General features: G+C 34.2%; 1 protein-coding gene across 1 annotated transcript; it reads right to left on the reverse strand.

Annotated features, from left to right (window-relative positions):
• Nucleotides 1-466: 466 nt before the first annotated feature.
• On the reverse strand, nt 467-7,459 carry LOC144433400 (alpha-N-acetyl-neuraminyl-2,3-beta-galactosyl-1,3-N-acetyl-galactosaminide alpha-2,6-sialyltransferase-like). The gene is made up of 5 exons (XM_078121706.1): nt 7,247-7,459; nt 5,697-5,761; nt 2,814-3,140; nt 1,734-2,143; nt 467-698 (listed from the first exon to the last, which is right to left on the reverse strand). Exons 2-5 carry the CDS (start codon nt 5,700-5,702, stop codon nt 512-514), a joined length of 930 nt encoding a protein of 309 aa, XP_077977832.1. The 5' UTR covers nt 5,703-5,761; nt 7,247-7,459; the 3' UTR covers nt 467-511.
• Between the last annotated feature and the right edge of the window lie 11,517 nt (nt 7,460-18,976).

Raw genomic sequence — 18,976 nt, forward strand, 5'->3', positions numbered from 1 at the left:
CAGTCTAACTGTATGAGGAAAAACCTCATAAATTAAACTGAAATCTTCTCAGAAGACATTTAGTCCGTCATATATAAATATTATAGACATATATTATAGATATTCTCTCTGTGACTTTGACATGGTCGTGGACAGACTTGTGTGGTATTGAAGTCAGTGTTTGTCTGTTGGCAGTTCACGAATTCCATTACAGCCGTATTCGAAAAAACACGTTTTACGTGGTTCTGGGAACCATATTACTGTGTCTTGTTTCCATTTATAGATTACAGTATTTTCCTTGTCTCCAGACCATGAAAGGTTATATACTGCTTTGACTTGTTCCTGCATCTTTTTTTTCATTTGACATGTTTTGATTTGCAAGTAAGACATTGTATCATTTACCCACTGGAGTCAATTATTAATAATAATAAAAGACAATAAAAGACAAAAAAAGGTTATATACTGCTTCATTTACTTTTTTGTATCTTTGTATAATTATATATCCTATAGATGTGTTTGGTACATTTTTTGATCACCACGAGGGATGGCGAAACGTGATATTTGCCACTTTTGATTTATTCCACCTAAAAAATGCATTCCTTTCCGCTTTAAACTTATGGGCATCTCTCCGCCTTCGCTCATTTACATTGTAGAATCCACATTCTGTCCAACCGGGCTTACTGTAATAGTGGTGCCATGTTTGATCATTAGGATGGTCTCTGCAAAATAAGAGAAAGGAACCGATATAATTACATCAAGGTAAACTAACGTTATAAATATTTGCAACTTTTTTTAGTGTAAGTAGGATGAAATAAGTACAACTTATTGAATCAATGTTTCAATGAAATACGTGCCAATTTCTGTGGTGTAGGACAAACTAAGTACAATATGGCCAATTCAAATATAACACACATCCTGATATTTGCATATTATAGGTGCTGCCGTAATCATAGATGATACCCTTAACTACAAAAAGAAGGATTGGACATTCCATAAATCGTAATCTTGTCACATATTTCAAGAGAAAACATCACAGTAAACCAGCCAGTAGATGCCCATATATGTCCGCTGTGGAATAGCAAAACATAAAACACATATAACCAACCTTATCAATTGGCGTCCATTTGTTAAAAAAGGAAAGGCGTAGCCCAAGTTAATTTTGTACAGATCTTTTTTGTTAAACGTGTCTACATACATGTGTTACTTGAAAGCACATTCAGTGTTTCTTTGGCCACCTTTTCGCAGTAAATTATGGATGGGCAGTATCTTGCTAATTGTGAACTTAAACTGACTATATGCATCATATTGCCACAATATATAACTTCTCCTCAGTAAAAAATGAGCAATTGAGATGAATCAATTTGACTACCACGCACCATTACATTACTGTTAGAAATGCCCCATACAAGCAAACCCCACTTAAATATTTTGTAATGAATTAAAAAATAATATACGATTATAGCCATCACAAATAAATTGAGGGAAAGGAAAAGTAAGATTTAATTAAAGTAAGTTGAATTAGTCTCTGTGTGTTCTTTCCTTTCCCCCTGCCAATGTACATCGAATTTCATGTAAATTTAGCATGACAATAAAGTAAATAATAATAATAATAATAATAATAATAATAATAATAATAATAATAATAATAAAGACAACACTCCAAAGACCACACCCAGTGATAGAGATAACGTCATGAGCAGTCATTGACATGGAATGACCTGAAAGCAAAATTTAAAGATGACGCAATTTCTCACATTTTATAACTTGTTTCTTTTTCGTAACGGCTTTGCATTTCGTTCAGCTTTTCGTTTGTAAATATGTAGAATTTGATATGGCTAAAACTCTTCTGGTACTCGGATATCGTATAAAATGCACTGCTATTGTAGTCTAGGCTCATCTGCTCGAGTGAAACCCAAAATATGACAATACCCGGTGACGTAGAAGGGTGGAATAATGCTGAAGGGTCAAATCCCCCAATTGAGGCAAATGATATAACCCGAATTGTAGTTCGTCTGCCCACTTCGTGTTCATAGCCTTTGACAGGTGCATCGTTCATTCTCATAACACAATCAGTCCGGTCAATCTCTCCTGCCGCATTCTGACCAAGAATTCGACCAGAGCTGCTAACAATGGCACACTCACCACATTGAGGGTGTTCCAGATGCTGCAATATAATTATGGTTATTGTTTTTTTTATCAAGATTTTGCGACTCAAATATTTTGTGTACAGTAATAATATAAGAAACGGTATCAGAGAGGACGAGTAGTAAAACAGAAAATATAGTAGAATTGTTAAGTCACGGACAATGTTCGTCATTTTCTTGATGAAATATAAAGAAATACACCATACCGATAAATTCACGATGGCTGTATAAAATCTAAGTCGGGCAAACAATAATGGGTAATTATCACAACTAATTAACAGATAAAATGTCTTTTTTTTACAAGTAACTAACTTACTTGTAAAAAAAGACATTTTTCACTTGTTAGTGAATATATCTTTGGTTACTTGGTGAAAACAATATCTCAGTTGTTGGTAGTGCAGGTATAAAGTTGTTGGCAAAATGTAGACCGTGTGATTTAATCCAATACTATTTCAATTTGCATAATTGGTTTTACAATTAGAAGTTGTTTCTAAAATATGCGATCTATAATGACAGACCAAAGAACTGGACCTCTTTCGTTTCATGCCTGGTTTTATCTAGTTTTAAAGTGACAGTACCATAGCTGTTTAGTGGAGGTACAACCCTAAGGAAGTTCTCCCTCCCCCACATAGATTGCTTCCATAGTAGATGTAATTTTCTATAATTCCAGTCACAATTTTCATTTCTCACCTTTTGTGAATCTGCTATAGCTACGTATCCATGCAGTTGATTGATTGTGGCATTGACAACATTTGAAAGCCTATTATCCTCTACATAGCGAAGTACCTTCACCGTTTCCTCAGCCACGTGATTAGCAGTGGTTCCTTTTACTAGACCGACTGTGTGATTAGCTGTGTGACTGGTTGGTCGATGACTAGCTTTGTTAACAACGGTTTGTTGTTGACTAGCTTTAACAGTGGTTGGTGCGTACTTCCATGATGACATGTAGAATACTAAAGCGAGTAAAAGGAAACCGTTCACCAACACGATAATGTGGAAACATTTACGACCCTGCAGCTGTAAAGTGGTAGAAGTGAAAGAAATTATGAGAGAGACATATAAAAATGAACCTACTAGGTCGTAAAAGAATAATCAGATGGTTTGTTCTGAAAATGCTTGTACGGTGTCAACTAGAGTATTGTCCACAAGTTTGGTCACCCCATCAGAAGTATTTAATCACTGACATGGAAAGAGTCTTGCATAAATTTCTCAACAACCTTTATTTTGGAAAATCGTTCCATAGTAAAGGATTAAACCTCGATTGCAGTAATCTTTGTCAGTATTTTAATATTCAAAGTCTTCAATCTCGGGGGAAATTGCTGGATGCTGTCATTTTTTATACAAACGCTCCACATATAAATCCATCCTTGTTGTTTTAACGCAATGTATATTGTTGCCAATGTTCCGTTTCATGTGCCCTCCAGGAATCTCCGTTCCCACTACACATTTAAAATGGCACGTTTCAATTCTACTCAAAGGAAAAACTCGTGTCTTTAAATGCAATTATATATTTGTGCCATGGGCTAATAACGTCTCGAAACTGTAAATATAATATCGAATAAAAATGTGAAGTTAGAGACGCCAGCCTTACTTCCAGTCCCAAAATTCATAGAGTGATGTTTCGGTATATACATCTTGAAATGTACGCCCCGATAACTCTTACACTATTGTTGGAGCTATCGGAGCGCATATACCCAATACACGATGTACACAAGTTGTGAATAGTCATAGCGTCGTTAACAAAGTATCGAGCTAGCTATTTTGCCACAAGGAGAATGGGAGAGGTCAGTATCCGATAGTCCCGGCTCGTAGCCTACTTACATGTATAATAGGGTAGAACATGAGATTGAAAACACGCATACAATCTTTTGTGGACTGATCAAGCGAGAAGCACTGTCAATAAAGCACGGTGACCTACAATGGTACGGTGTTCGAATTACCACAGCCTATAGTACACACCGAATTTCGTGTATGTATATATATATATATATATATATATATATATATATATATATATATATATATATATATATATATATATATATATATATATATATATATATATACAGAAGCACTGTCAATAAAGCACGGTGACCTACAATGGTACGGTGTTCGAATTACCACAGCCTATAGTACACACCGAATTTCGTGTATGTATATATATATATATATATATATATATATATATATATATATATATATATATATATATATATATATATAGTTTTGGTAGTACTGGAACTCTTTCTTGGGTGTAACTCGGAGTTTCACGCATATTGCGATCATCAGACACTCAGAGTGTCTGATGATCGCAATATGCGTGAAACTCCGAGTTACACCCAAGAAAGAGTTCCAGTACTACCAAAACTATTACGCTCTGCCACTGCGGTATAGAGCACTGTCTTATAGCAGATTGATACTCACCGAGTTATATATATATATATATATATATATATATATATATGTGTGTGTGTGTGTGTGTGTGTGCGTGTGTGTGTGTGTGTGTGCGTGTGTGAACATGCTTTAAGAGTAATAAGATGGCGTTGTGTTACAGTATTACACTATTGTGTATAATCTCATGTGTACACGGCCTTGTATAGTGGCCCACAGGGGACACCACAGACTCTATTGCTTTGAACACAACTTTTATTTTTGAAGAGCTAACTTTTTATACTTTGTACGAAACATATTTTCCAAGAACATGCTTTTAATTGATTATATAATGTAATACAGTTGGATAATTGTAATCACATGATTATTCTTAAGTATTATGATTAGGATCTGCATATCAAATTATGTAAATCTGCCTTTGTGTTAATATCTAATATCACTATCATTTGGGATATTTGTCATGACATAGCCCATTGATGTCACCCCAAGGTGTCGTTCACAGTTAAGTTCGTTCAAACTATTAAAAGTATGTTCTCGGGAAGCAAAATTTTAATTCAAGTATTAAAAAGTTTGTTCTCTGGATGTAACATCTTTGTTTACAAAGTAATAAAGGTGTACACTGGAAACATAAAATTTCCCTATAAAGAATTAAAAGTTTGTTCTTAGAAAAAAACTTTTGTTTGAAACGATTGAAAGTTTACTCATAAAAAATAAAAGTTCCCTTTAAAGAATTAAAAATTTGTTCATCAAAAATAAAGTATTTGTACGAAATATTAAAAGTTTACTCTAGAAAAATAAGTTTCCATTCAAGAAATAAAAAAGTTTTTCATCGAAAATAAAGTTTTTGTACAAAATATTAAAAGTTTACTAAACTTTTCCTTTCAAGAATTAAAAGATTGTTCTTTGGAAACAAAAGTGTTGTTCAAAGTGATAACAGTTTACTCTTGAGAAACAAATATTTCATTCAAAGTATTAATAGTTCTTTTGAAAAAGTTTTGTTTAAAGGAAGAGTTTGTGGTGTTATCTGTGGGCCACCATATCATCAATCTGTAACTAGTAAACGAACTGTGACCCCTTTAAGTGATACCAGTTTTGACATCGAACGAACATCGGTGGGTACAAGTCGTACTCGTAAGCGATATGCTGGAGGCTTTGCTAAAGTATGTGTACATCTTACATTACCTTCATAGTAGTTGCCAAGTACCAACAAAGGCATTCGTTTCCTCTACTAGTTAACGCCCCGTCGCCTGCAAAAAAGCAATATAAATTCTACCTAAACAACTGTGAACTTGAAAGTGTATCATTATACATATATCTAGGTATTAAACTAAACCTTACAGGAAAACTTAACAAGGCTCAGCAAGATCTAACCAAAATAGTATTGGAAGCATGTTTTGAATTAAAACAACATCTGTTCTCAGAAGGCCAGATACCAGTTAAATTATATTTGCAAATGTTTGATGCCACTATCAGACCAATCCTATTTTACTGCAGTGAGGTCTGGGCTGGTGATGTTATCAACTCCACAAGAAATTTAAGAAATATCACAAAACCCAGTGAAAAAAATGCATACACGACTCTGTAAATTTTTACTCCAGGTTAAGCACAAAATCTCACAATTTAGCATATTAACTAGAACTAGGATGCAGCCCTAGATTTGTACTAAGTTTCCTTAGAATTTATGCAGTAGGTTTTCAGATATATTGTGCACAGGCAGACAGACAGACAGACAGACAAACAGACAGACAGACAGACAGACAGATAGACAGACAAACAAGCAAACAAACACACATGCAGCCAGCCAGCCAGCCAGACAGCTTAATTGCTGAAAATCATTAATTCAAATTACTCATTAAAAGTAAAAGCTATATCAACAACCTTCAAAGGACAGGTGCGAATTATTTGGGATGATATATGTACCAAATTATATGAAATTTGAAGCTTGCATTCTTAATATAAAGCCTAATTACCGAAACCCATTAATTATGCAAATTATTAATTACATCTGTCAGCAGCATCAACAACCTTTGAAAGACATATGCGCGTTGCTATGATTAACATATGTACTGAATTATATTGAAATTGAAGTATTGCATTCTTTAGATATGGCCTAATTACCGAAATTCATTAATTATGCAAATTATCCTGTATAGCTTTAAGCTAAAACAACAAAGTTTATAGGACATATGTGTTTTGTTATGGTTTACGTATGAACCAAATTATATGGAATTTGACGGATGTGTTCTAAAGATATAGCCTAATTACTAAAATAACATTAATTATGCAAATAACTAATAAATGTCCATTGTGTGTTTACGTACACGTATGCAGACAGACAGACAAAAGCATAGCATTACACAATGGTGGTCCTTCGCTCAAAAAACTCTGGTCTGAACCCTCCGCTCTGTCATTTGCGTCCAGTCCTTCACACTATGACCAAAAAAATGAACACATGCGTACGTTTGTGATGACAATATTTACCTGTAGTAACAAACTGTTATGAAGTCTATCTATATGTACGATGACCGACTGCTTGATCAGTACATTAGAGACTTCCCAGCTTGTTTTCCTCCTATAGACGTGAACTTATTTTAACCTCATCTATCACATTTTCTTTCCATTGGCAGTTCACTGATTTTCTGAAATGAAAGGAATCTTTTTCCAAACTGATGTGACACGGAGCACTTTTTAACTCGTTTGCACATTTAGATATAAGCAAACAACAAACTCACCTGACTAAGTAGTTCCTTTAGGTTTGACACGTCAGTTAAAATGACGTAGTTCAGTCCCTCATGGACATGTCTATGTTAGCTCACCTTGTCACAGGCGACTAACTCTTTTAAGTTACGAATGCCTTACACAATAGGACTTCTTGACACGACCACTATATATCACAGTCTCTGTATTACGCTTCTTGTCAAAATCAACATGCCAGGCATTACCGGTAATCACGTTTGACGCCGTGTAGTCCAGAGGAGGCTGGAAGGGGTGCAGAGCATGATGGGTAAAAACAACTGTGAAAGCTGATCATTACGCAGTGAGCCCCTATTGTGTACACTTTGATGTGTGTAGCCTCATGTGTGGTACGTTCACAATGGTGGCTGGCTCAGTGCTCACCAGCCGTATTTTGGGGCATTTTCAACTCGCCGTAACTTTCACAACAATTCATGATTTTGGATACTTCAAAAGCGAAAATCTCGACTGATATTTCTCCCTCCGTGCTAGAAGAATCGATTTCGGAATTATTGATAGGATTACTGTGATTTTTCGGCGATTTCGTGAACAATACTTGACCCCCGCTGAGGTCGGAAATTTCGGCCCGGTTTTTCGCCCAAAATTTACAAATTTTGCAAAATAGATGTATTCTTGTATACTTTTAAATGGCTATTGTTAAAAATAGACAAGGTCTGTTCAAGATTTTCGGTAGAAAGCGGGTGATCCGACCCAGAGTCCATTGACAAGTGATGTGACGTGACAGGCGAGCTTCTCACAACTTGCTCAACTACTACAGTAATTACCAGATTTAAACTGAATGCCTCCTGTAAGGGAATCACTAATTATGCAAATAACTCATTAAATTAAAAAAAACAATAGTAACAGGCTTTGTTTTTGGACAAGCGTGCTTTCTTAGGTTAATGTATGTAAGCGTGTATGATACTGCTTAATTACTGAATATCGTTCATTATTCAAAATACTCATTAAAGGTAAAAGTTGTAGCAACAAACTTCATAGGACAGGTGCGTATTATTATGGTTGATATATGTATCATATTATACGAAATTTGAAGCCTGCATTTTTAAGATACAACCTGTTTACCTAAAATCATTAATTATGCAAATTTTTCATTAAAACTGTAAGCCATATCAAAAGTTTTATAGGACATATCTGCTTTGTTATGGTTAACATATGTACTAAATTGTATTGAAATTGAAGTATGCAGTCTTAAGATATAGCCTAATTACCAAAAATCATTAATTTTGCAAATTATTCATTAACACTGTAAGGTACATCAACTAACATTATAGAACATACACAATTTGTTATGGTTAATGTATGTACTGAATTGTATTGAAATTGAAGGATGCAGTCGTGAGATATAGCCTAATTACCTAAAATAATTAATTATGCAAATTTTTCATTAAAACTGTAAGCTATATCAAAAATGTTATAGGACATAACCGCTTTATTATGGTTAACATATGTACTAAATTGTATTGAAATAGAAGTATGCAGTTTAAGATATAGCCTAATTACCGAAAATCATTAATTATGCAAATTATTCATTAACATTGTAAGGTACATCAACTAACTTTATAGGACTTACACAATGTGTTATGGTTAATGTATGTACTGAATTATATTGAAATTGAAGTATGCAGTCGTAAGATATAGCCTAATTACCAAGAATCATTAATTATGCAAATTATTCATTAACACTGAAAGGTACATCAACAAGCTTTACAGGACATGCGATTGTTAAGGTTAACATGTGTACTGAATTATATTGAAATTGAAGTATGTATTCTTAAGATATAGCCTAAATACCGAAAATCATTAATTATGCACATTATTCATTAACACTGTAAGGTACATCAACAAACTTGATAGGACAAATGTATGTTGTTATGTTTAAAGAATATACTAAATTATATTGAAATTGAAGTATGCAGTCTTAAGATATTGCATAATTAGTTGATTTCATTAATATGCAAATTTCTCTAATTAAACATTAACAGATCTGCCTCAAAACCTAATCAGGTCTAGCCATGGTTTTGCTCACCTGTCTGGCAACGCGACAAATATATGTAGCAAAATGTGCCCAGGCTACGTAAATTGTGGTACCGTATGATGAGGTATTTTTGATCATGTAAGCATTGCGAAATATTATATAACTAGAAAGGTAGATGTAATATATGTAATTTTGCGCTGGAATGGCGAGATTTGTAGATACTGCAGTACTGTCATATACCCTTTGATATTTTGAGTGACTGGCATTAAAGCCATGTGAAGAGGAAACTATTCACTACATGGATCCGTATTAATACGAGTGTTTTCTGAACATATTAAAGCTTAGACATAAAATAGGCCTTGGAGGTCTCAATTGTCTATCATACTTGTAATACATGACATTGTTGTCCATTATTTTTTTTAACAATTAGTTTGTAAGATGTAAGCTAAATTATTTCTTTCGCTATCATCAGGGGGTATGAAAGGGGTTTACGTTAAATTACATTCAGGTGTTTTTCTCACGCAAGACAAATTTATAAAAGTCAACACAGAGATGGTTTAATACAAAACAAAATGTAACATGAAGAACAGAAGAAAGTCCAGATTTGGAACAGCAAATCGACTAGCGATAGCGACGAATCTGAAAATAAACAGAAAAATTACTTGAGTGAAAAGGGCAAAATTCTAAGGATACAAGAGAAAATGCTGAAAATTAGTGTTACGCGAGAGTGTCAATAAGCACACCCAGCCAGCAAGTATAGGACAGCCGTCAACAGCCAAGTCACTTCGCGTGTTATATCATGCACGTATACGTACGCAAATACGTACGCACAATGGGTCGCCATCTTGAAAACATCCAAAATCAACAAAAAGTAATGACAATTTATACACATTATAAAGCGGGGTATTCGGGAGATCGCTGCAGAACCACGAAATTCATGACAATAATTAATAGAAAAGTGACAAAAGCATACATAGAAACATAATTTTGTGTTAAAACGACCGAGGTGAAAAACCCGGAAATGTAGTTATCGATAACATTGACTTGTCGAGTACCAAAGTTTGTGTTCGTTTTAGACACACTATAAAAACTGAAAACACGATTACCATGTTGCATTACACTCGTAATGGTCATTCAAAAAAATAGTGATCGTCTGAACGAAAGACTAATGACGCAAATGGTAATAAAACGGATAAAAGCATGAGATACTCACCGAGGTCATCAGTGTATGCTCTATCGCGAAACGGTCACTTGGTATCAGGTGACACCCTTCCAGCCTCCTCTGGTGTTGTCACTCGTACTGCTGTTCAGCGACGTGCATATTCATGAGTTTGGACAGAATATTCATGAGGAAATAATGTAGACAGGGGTGTTCTTGTCTATTGTCTTCATGCCCTAACCTCAACAACGCCCAGGAAAAAAAAAACTCACGTAAAAGACGCAATAACGATGGAATAAAGGTAAATACAGGAATACCAGCCTATCTAACATCAGATTTTAATCAGATTGATCACGTACCCACTTCGTTAACTTTCGTTGACAAGATCACATGTCCATAGTGGAGTGCAGTGTTGTTTATATTTGTGTACGATGAATCTCCTCATGTCTAAACAGCTAACCCGTCTAGAATTTGACACTACATGTAGGTAATCCTAAAACGTAAAGCTATATTGGATGTTCTAAAAACCGAGAGTTGCAGGTACAAGTAAATGAGGTAATGCTACAATAAGTGTAGTGCCTTGCTTGGGCTGTAGGCTTATCAATCATCCTAGTCGCAAGATGGTTGACATGTGCGTTCGTCACATACCATCATTTATAATTGCTATATGACGCAACAAACGGAAAAAAAGTATCTTGAATTCAGGAACTTCTGTTTAGGTGTTGGTGAATAATAAAATCGTGTTTTCGTAGCATTCAAGTGGTTGTTGTTGTCATTCGTTTATTGTACATCACTCCCTGGCTAGGTGCGTTACTTGGTCATACGATTATTTTAAAACAACATGCATCTCTCTCCGTGTATGTCGGCAAAGTTTCTGACTGTCATTTTTTCAAGACAAGAAAAATAGCATTGCCTCTTTTGATTCCATTTTAGTAAGAATTAAAATTTTTGACGCACGCAAAAGGAAATGAACTCTTACCACCCCTCCACCCGACCCCCATAAAATGAAAGAATTACGTTTGTCGTGCGTCAGTTTTAAAATGACACGGCAACGTCTGCAGAAAGATTGAAACAGTGAAAGCTTGTAGTGGTTCAACTGCGTTTTTGCAGCTTTATAGACAACACCATAATAAATTAGTACAGTATATACTTGCATATACTCGACATAAGTCATGAAAATTGTCTTCATAACTGATCATGAGGTTGGATTCATTGATAGTAAGACAACATCATATTCTATGAAAAAGACTTGTTATCCTAACTACATGGCGTACATGTTACGTCGAGTTTGTAATCGCGAGTGCTGCATGTGTTTTGTATACAATGAACAATGTATTGCATCCAAAATCCACAGGTAAGGAGTTCTGACAGCTACAGAACAAAAATGAAATGTGTCCTTGCTCTTTGTTACAATGTAGATTGAAGGTTGCCACTTGTGACCTTTTCAATAAACCTGTCAAAAATATTGAAATGGCGACGCACTTTCACTTGTCAATGTCGGCAATGCCATTCAAATTCAATGCTTTGTCGATACCGGACTTCTTGGATTGTTCCTGTTAACATGCCATCATGATCAGTTAGAACGATGTAAAGTTTGACATTCCCATAATCTAGTCGGCGATTTTTTTCCCATGACATTTCAAGACTTTCAACGTCAATTGAAAATATGTTCACCCATTGGTACATGCTTGGTTCGTGGGATAATTACCGCATGTAAACAAATCACTTTTTACATGTTAAAATATAAATGGTGGCAGTATGTTTGGTTAGAGTAACATCTAGGCCTTCAGAAAATTGATGTTGCCTCTCTGGTAACATTGACATCATTTTGAAGGATGCTAAAACATTAAAAACGTTATATCTCGTGCCCCAGAAATGGTATAATCATAATTAAAGTATGTTTATATATATTTTAGGGAACAGGGAACTCAATTATCACATGACCTTTTACGATTCAAGCTAAAGGTCATAGTCAAATTCAAGGTCAACTTAATTAATGGTGAGGCGATTGTTTATCGGGCGGTCTACTAGTGTAAAAACATAAACGCGTATAAAATGAATATAATGGTATTGGTTTTTAACGTCTTTAGTCAGCAATATTTGACTGACAGGTATAATATCGACTGAGTATACAATGTTGCAACGTTTAGTGGAAGGTATAGATTTCTTTTTTTACCTGGAGCATATTCTACCGGTGACCGGTGAGCGCTCCGCTGAACCTATCACTGATCTATTGATAGCATGATTTTGTGGTGAAATCTTAGAAGTAATATTTCGACTTTCTCTCTTTATGAATATTGTTTTCATGGTCATTCTAAATCAGTCTGCTATTTTATCCCCAGTTATATGTAAGTTGATAGCAGCGATAAAAATGAGTGTACTAAAGACAGAAATAAGTCTGACGGCACTTTTGCGTTAAACACCAGGAATCACACACAGAAGACAAACCACACGTGAGTACAAGAGATTTACTTTATTAATTAAACAAAATTGACGTTGTGTTGAATATCTCTGTATCATACCTTTTTGGATATGGTAATCACGTAATCAAATTGACTCCTAGTCCTGCGAGATTAATATCTTTGATCTTAAGTTTAAAAGCGAATTAAGCAAAAAGCTTTCGGATATATAATAATAATCTTTCTATAGATTTGAAGATGTTTATTGATGATAATCACAATCCACGGTAACGTTGTATTTTCAGTTCAGTTCAAACGTTAGGAAGACAGACATCGTCCTCACATTGGCAGTAATAACCCTGCATGCAAGTTTTACCATCGGAATGTAGAACGTATCCGTCGTTGCAGTCGCAATGGTAACTACCTTTGGTATTGACACATAGTTGATCGCACTCATCAATATCACCGTCACATTCATTGATATCTGTAAATGAATAGTTAATTCATTATTATTATTGACGTCACATGCACTGATTTGTGTACACCTGTATACGAATGTATTCTTTGTGACCACAATTATTTTCAAATTAAGAGTGAGGGAAAATCATTCTACGATGATGGCCATAATCAATTTCTTTTTCTAACGAAACTCAGTAGTCTACTGAGTACATAGTTGTGATACAGGATACAACAAAAATTGCCCTTTTGACGAATAATAGCAAGCATTTGGATCAAAATGTCAAAACTTTGTCTAGTACGATTTCGACATTTTTATTTATGATGACAACTGTGATTTAAAAAAAGGAAAATTGTCGTCTGCAAAATATGAAAAAAATATGGAAAATATATTGTAATAAATGTAATATGTGCAGGTATCAAATATCATAATATAAACAAACTATACTTTAATGCTTTTAATGTTACTATGAATATTAAAGGGACAAACACTGAAAGCGTTGAGTGAATTTCGTTATTTTTTAACAAAGTTAAAAACATATTTCTACAAAAATAATTGGATGAAAAATCGCTTAGACAACAACCTTAAAACGTCCCTTGCAAAATTATAACATTGTCTATGATTACGTACATAATCTAGTTGAACTAAATATCTAACATATGTATGGGAAAGTTATCGTAGCAAGGTAAAAAATACGTTTCAACCCTGTTCTTTCTTTAAAGAGGTACTGGGGGGGGGGGGGCAGTAGGTAACCTCTAACCTTCGTTCGGTAACCTTCCGAGCGCATGTCCGAGGTCTCCTAACAAGACTGTGGTTCCAAAATGATTACAGGGGTTCATACATTCGTTGTAGATGTTGACCAAGGTTTGCTATCTACCTGACAGCTTAAAGTTTATTTGACATCTAAATTGTAATCCCCAATCCACGCTGGCCTTTATGTTTGCTTGTTTGATCTTTCTTTTCGATATCACTATTCAGTGTATAAAGATGACAATATATAGCTTTATTATTATATAATATTACATGGAACATTAATAATATTATTTACTTATAAATTACTGAACGCTTTAAGGATTTATACCTGTTATTACATACTGTCTTACCTTGGCAGTTTGGTGTACCAGGCACTAATTCATAGCCATCGTAACAACGGCATACTGCTACATCGTTCTCAGTTTCACAGATATGTTCACAGCCGAGGCTGCTGTGAAAGCATGCATCGTAGCCTACAAGATGATGAAACGATAACAATCGTGTATTTATACGTAAACGAAAAGAAACATCCGTAGGGAATCTTATAGTGCATGACGAAAAAGACAAAAAGACACATGTTTCATCATGATGTGAACACCTGTACTGACGGATGAGATTCGGCTGCAAATATCTCGAGATCAATATTGTTGTTGCCATAAATTTTCTTTCACTTGAAAACAGCAATGCTGTCAATTCGGATCGTACGCACAGGAACATGCTTTTCAAACCAGAAATGATCTAAAAGTACTCCATTATGTTAAATGCACAATTATCATGAGAGAGAGAGAGAGAGAGAGAGAGAGAGAGAGAGAGAGAGAGAGAGAGAGAGAGAGAGAGAGAGAGAGAGAGAGAGAGAGAGAGAGAGAGAGAGAGAGAGAGAGAGAGAGAGAGAGAGAGAGAGAGAGAGAGAGAGAGGGGAATTGTGTTAAAATTCTTACTTGAGCAGGTACGTCCATTTGGATCTAAGACATAAGTGTCGTTACAAGTACAGAAGTAACTTCCCCAAATATCTGTACAAGCATGACTACAACCACCGTTGTTCAACTGACATTCGTCAATTTCTGTGTAAAAGACCAACGGTAAAAATATTCAACGTTACCACTTGTCTGTTATCGTGGCTAACTTCAATCCTGCAAAATCAATTCTAATTTTATAGACAATATAACACTTTAATCCACCTATGAGGCAATTTGATGAATTTTATTACTAGAGGTGTCAAGCAAACTGTATCCAAGACCTTTTTGAAGATATATCAAGTATATTATGAATCACAATTTAATATTGGTAACTTGTTTGTTTGTTCGTTGGAAAGAAAACTCTTAATAAACTAACAAACTTACAAAAGACACACAAAAGACAAAAATAATTACAAATTATTCATTCTGCGATTTTTTTTTGTAAAATGGAATTTTTTCTTTTTTGTCCTATACATTGAAAAACGAAACAACTTTCAAGCAAACCATAACGTTTGACTAAATTCGAATACTGATTTCAATATTTCTTTTATTTCACCGCCGTATCATATCTAACGTATGGGAATGTTGACGGCAATAAGGCTTCTTGATTAGCACTAACCTTGGCAGTTTGTTCCATCACCTTGGTAACCATCAAAACATGCGCAAGTGAAGGCGCCCTCAGTGTTAACACACCGCTGTTGACACCCGCCGTTATTTTCCTGGCATTCATTTACGTCTGAAATAAAGTAGATATTAATTGCAACATATTGCAAGAATAATGACGACAGATGAAAACCACTCATCCATTTAACTTGCCTCCATCTTCTCAAACAAAAACAACTCTTAAATAACCTTGATCCTATAACTGGGATCCATGGAAATAGTCATCAGAACATTAGTGTAACCATATCAAGTACTTAATCCTGGTCTTGGTAGCAAGTTGACCGATGTTTGGCATAGTGGGTATTAAAGGAAAGATAACCAGAGTCGTAGATTATACTCAAAACACGACATTCTTTATTGCTACATGTAGCACACTAAAAATTACAAGCCAAGGATAATGAGTAACCCAACCCCTAATTAATATTCATGTATCTGCTCATGAATAGTTAAGTAATAGAATAGGCAGGGCACATGTCACAATTAGTTTGAACTAATTACATTTTTCTTGCATGTATGAATTGTAATGTATACATTAGTTTCTGATTATTATTTAATATATAAATTATAGTTTGCGTTGTGGTTATGCTTATTACTTGACGATTTTGAGAATGTGATTACGGATATGATTACATGTATACATATGAATCCTAATATGAATATGGCAACAGCCCGAATACGAATGCGAATTCAAAAACATGTATACGGTGTCAATACATACCACGACATGTGCGTTGATCTCCAAGCAGTTCGTATCCTGACGAACAAGAGCATTTGAATCCACCATCCATATTTTCACAAAGATGCGAACATTTACCATTGGAGTCATTGCATTCGTCGATGTCTGAAATAGACAACATAAATGTTATATGGATTGGATAATCTTTTGTGAAGAGTCAAACTAGGTTGAAACTTTCAACAACAGTGAAATACAACATGTATAGATGTCACTATTGACGTTATAAGGTTGGAATATTCTATTCTATTCTATTCTATATTCTATTCTATTCTATTCTATTCTGTTTTGTTCTATTCTATTCTGTTCTATTCTGTTCTGTTCTATTCTATTCTATTCTATTCTGTTTTATTTTATTCTAGATCTGTTCTGTTCTGTTCTGTAGTTTATTCTATAACATTATATAACATAACATATTACAAATATTACATGACATTCTATAACATTCTATTCTATTCTATTCTATTCTATTCTATTCTATTCTACTGTTGTATTCTATTCTATTCTATTCTATTCTATTCTATTCTATTCTATTCTATTCTATTCTACTCTATTCTAGGTCTGTTCTGTTCTGCTGTATTCTATTCTATTCTATTCTATTCTATTCTATTCTATTCTATTCTATTCTATTCTATTCTATTCTTCTCTATTCTATTTTATTCTATTCTGGTCTGTTTTGTTCTGTTCTGTTCTATTCTATTCTATTCTATTCTATTCTATTCTATTCTATTCTAGGTCTGTTCTGTTCTGCTGTATTCTATTCTATTTTATTCTATTTTATTCTATTCTATTCTATTCTATTCTATTCTATTCTATTCTATTCTATTCTGTTTGTTCTATTCTATTCTGTTCTATTCTGCTCTGTTCTATTCTATTCTATTCTATTCTGTTCTGTTCTGTTCTGTTCTGTGGTTTATTCTATAACATATTATATAACATAACATATTACAAAATTACATGACATTCTATAACATTCTATTCTATTCTATTCCATTCTATTCTTTAACGTTCTATTATATAACCTCACTCTCCTTTATAACATTCTATAATATCCTATAGAATCTGATATTCTATCCTAAACATTAAAAAAAAATATATTCTATTTTATTGTTTTCCATATTGACATTTTCCTCTTATTGAAATATTACGCCTGTGTGTAAAAAATAGTTCTCTTATTCATATAAAAGCTCAGCTGTTAAATTACCTGTACAGTTATTTCCAGTTTGAGTATAACCATCTTGACAAGAGCAGTTAAAACTTCCTGGTGTATTCACACATAGCTGAATACAGTTATGTCCATTTTCTGCACATTCGTCTATATCTGTAGTAAACATGCAATAAAGAATTATAATGATTAGGGGGATGGTGAAGGGAGAAGGATGGAACAAAATGTTGGATTGAACAAATGTTGACAGTGCATCGCCCAATTTTTTTGTATCCTTTCCAAAAAGTGTATTTTGGAGGACTATTCGTTCGCTGATTCCATTCACATATTAATAAAAAGGAATATAAATTTACAAAGAGAAAGAAATGAAACTCAGAACGACAAGATATGGGTTGATAAATCGATTTTATAACATATCATATGTATGCATTAGGTAGACCTATATTCCTGAATCCAACTCAAAATAGAGAAATCGAGATTTTCAGAAATTTTGAAAATAAACTGATAAATACTTTTAATGAATTCCTAAAATATAGGGATTAACAATTGTTACAGTTTGCAGTTTAATTACCTTTTCATTTTTTAATAAATGTAACAAATAATATAGGCAATTATATCTTTTTCTGGAATGATTGTTTGCTGTGATTAAAGTGCACGTGCACATAATACGATCAATGTTTTATCAATATATGTATTGATTACAGATTATTACCCTGATAGTCACTTTTCAATGTTCATTCTAACTCTGCATCATCACAAAAAAGTAGCGATTTGAATGCATGCATGTGTACTTACAGCCACATATATATACCAAATCAACCCTCACACCCCCCCCCCCGCGCACTTCCTCCAATACCAACGAAGATCAACAAAACATCATCTACAACTATATACGTCACAAGAGATGTACACCGTTATCCATATATGGATATGTTTATAACATTGAGGTGCTACGATATTTGATTTGTACGGAAAGAGTCATCGGATGCAAGTGACAAGAGTTACTGTAGTTAAAAACAATGGGGAAGACATGAAGGGCGTTACCTTTGCAAGTCATGCCATCTGTGTCAAGTTCATAACCATCATTACAGGAGCACTGAAAACTGCCCGCAGTGTTGGTACATATCTGATCACAGCCACCTTCATCTTTTAAACACTCATCAACATCTACAGGAAGCAAGAAAGGAAAATTCTTGAGAACAATGTATGTTTTATTTTGTGGCAATTGTCCAATTCATCTTACATGTATCTCTGCTGATGGGAAACCAAACTCATATAACAAACATACATGAGCTTTGTTCTAAGGAAAGGGGACATCTCAATATTTACTGCTCAGTATATTTTGGGGATGAAAGAAGAGGAAAGAGATAATCTGATTCCAACATGTCTATCCAAGTCGAACTTGTTAGAAACAAACGTTTGGTGTACTTTACATTATTTATGGAATC

The sequence above is a fragment of the Glandiceps talaboti genome, chromosome 3, assembly GCF_964340395.1.
Source record: "Glandiceps talaboti chromosome 3, keGlaTala1.1, whole genome shotgun sequence".
NCBI classification, from domain to species: domain Eukaryota; kingdom Metazoa; phylum Hemichordata; class Enteropneusta; family Spengelidae; genus Glandiceps; species Glandiceps talaboti.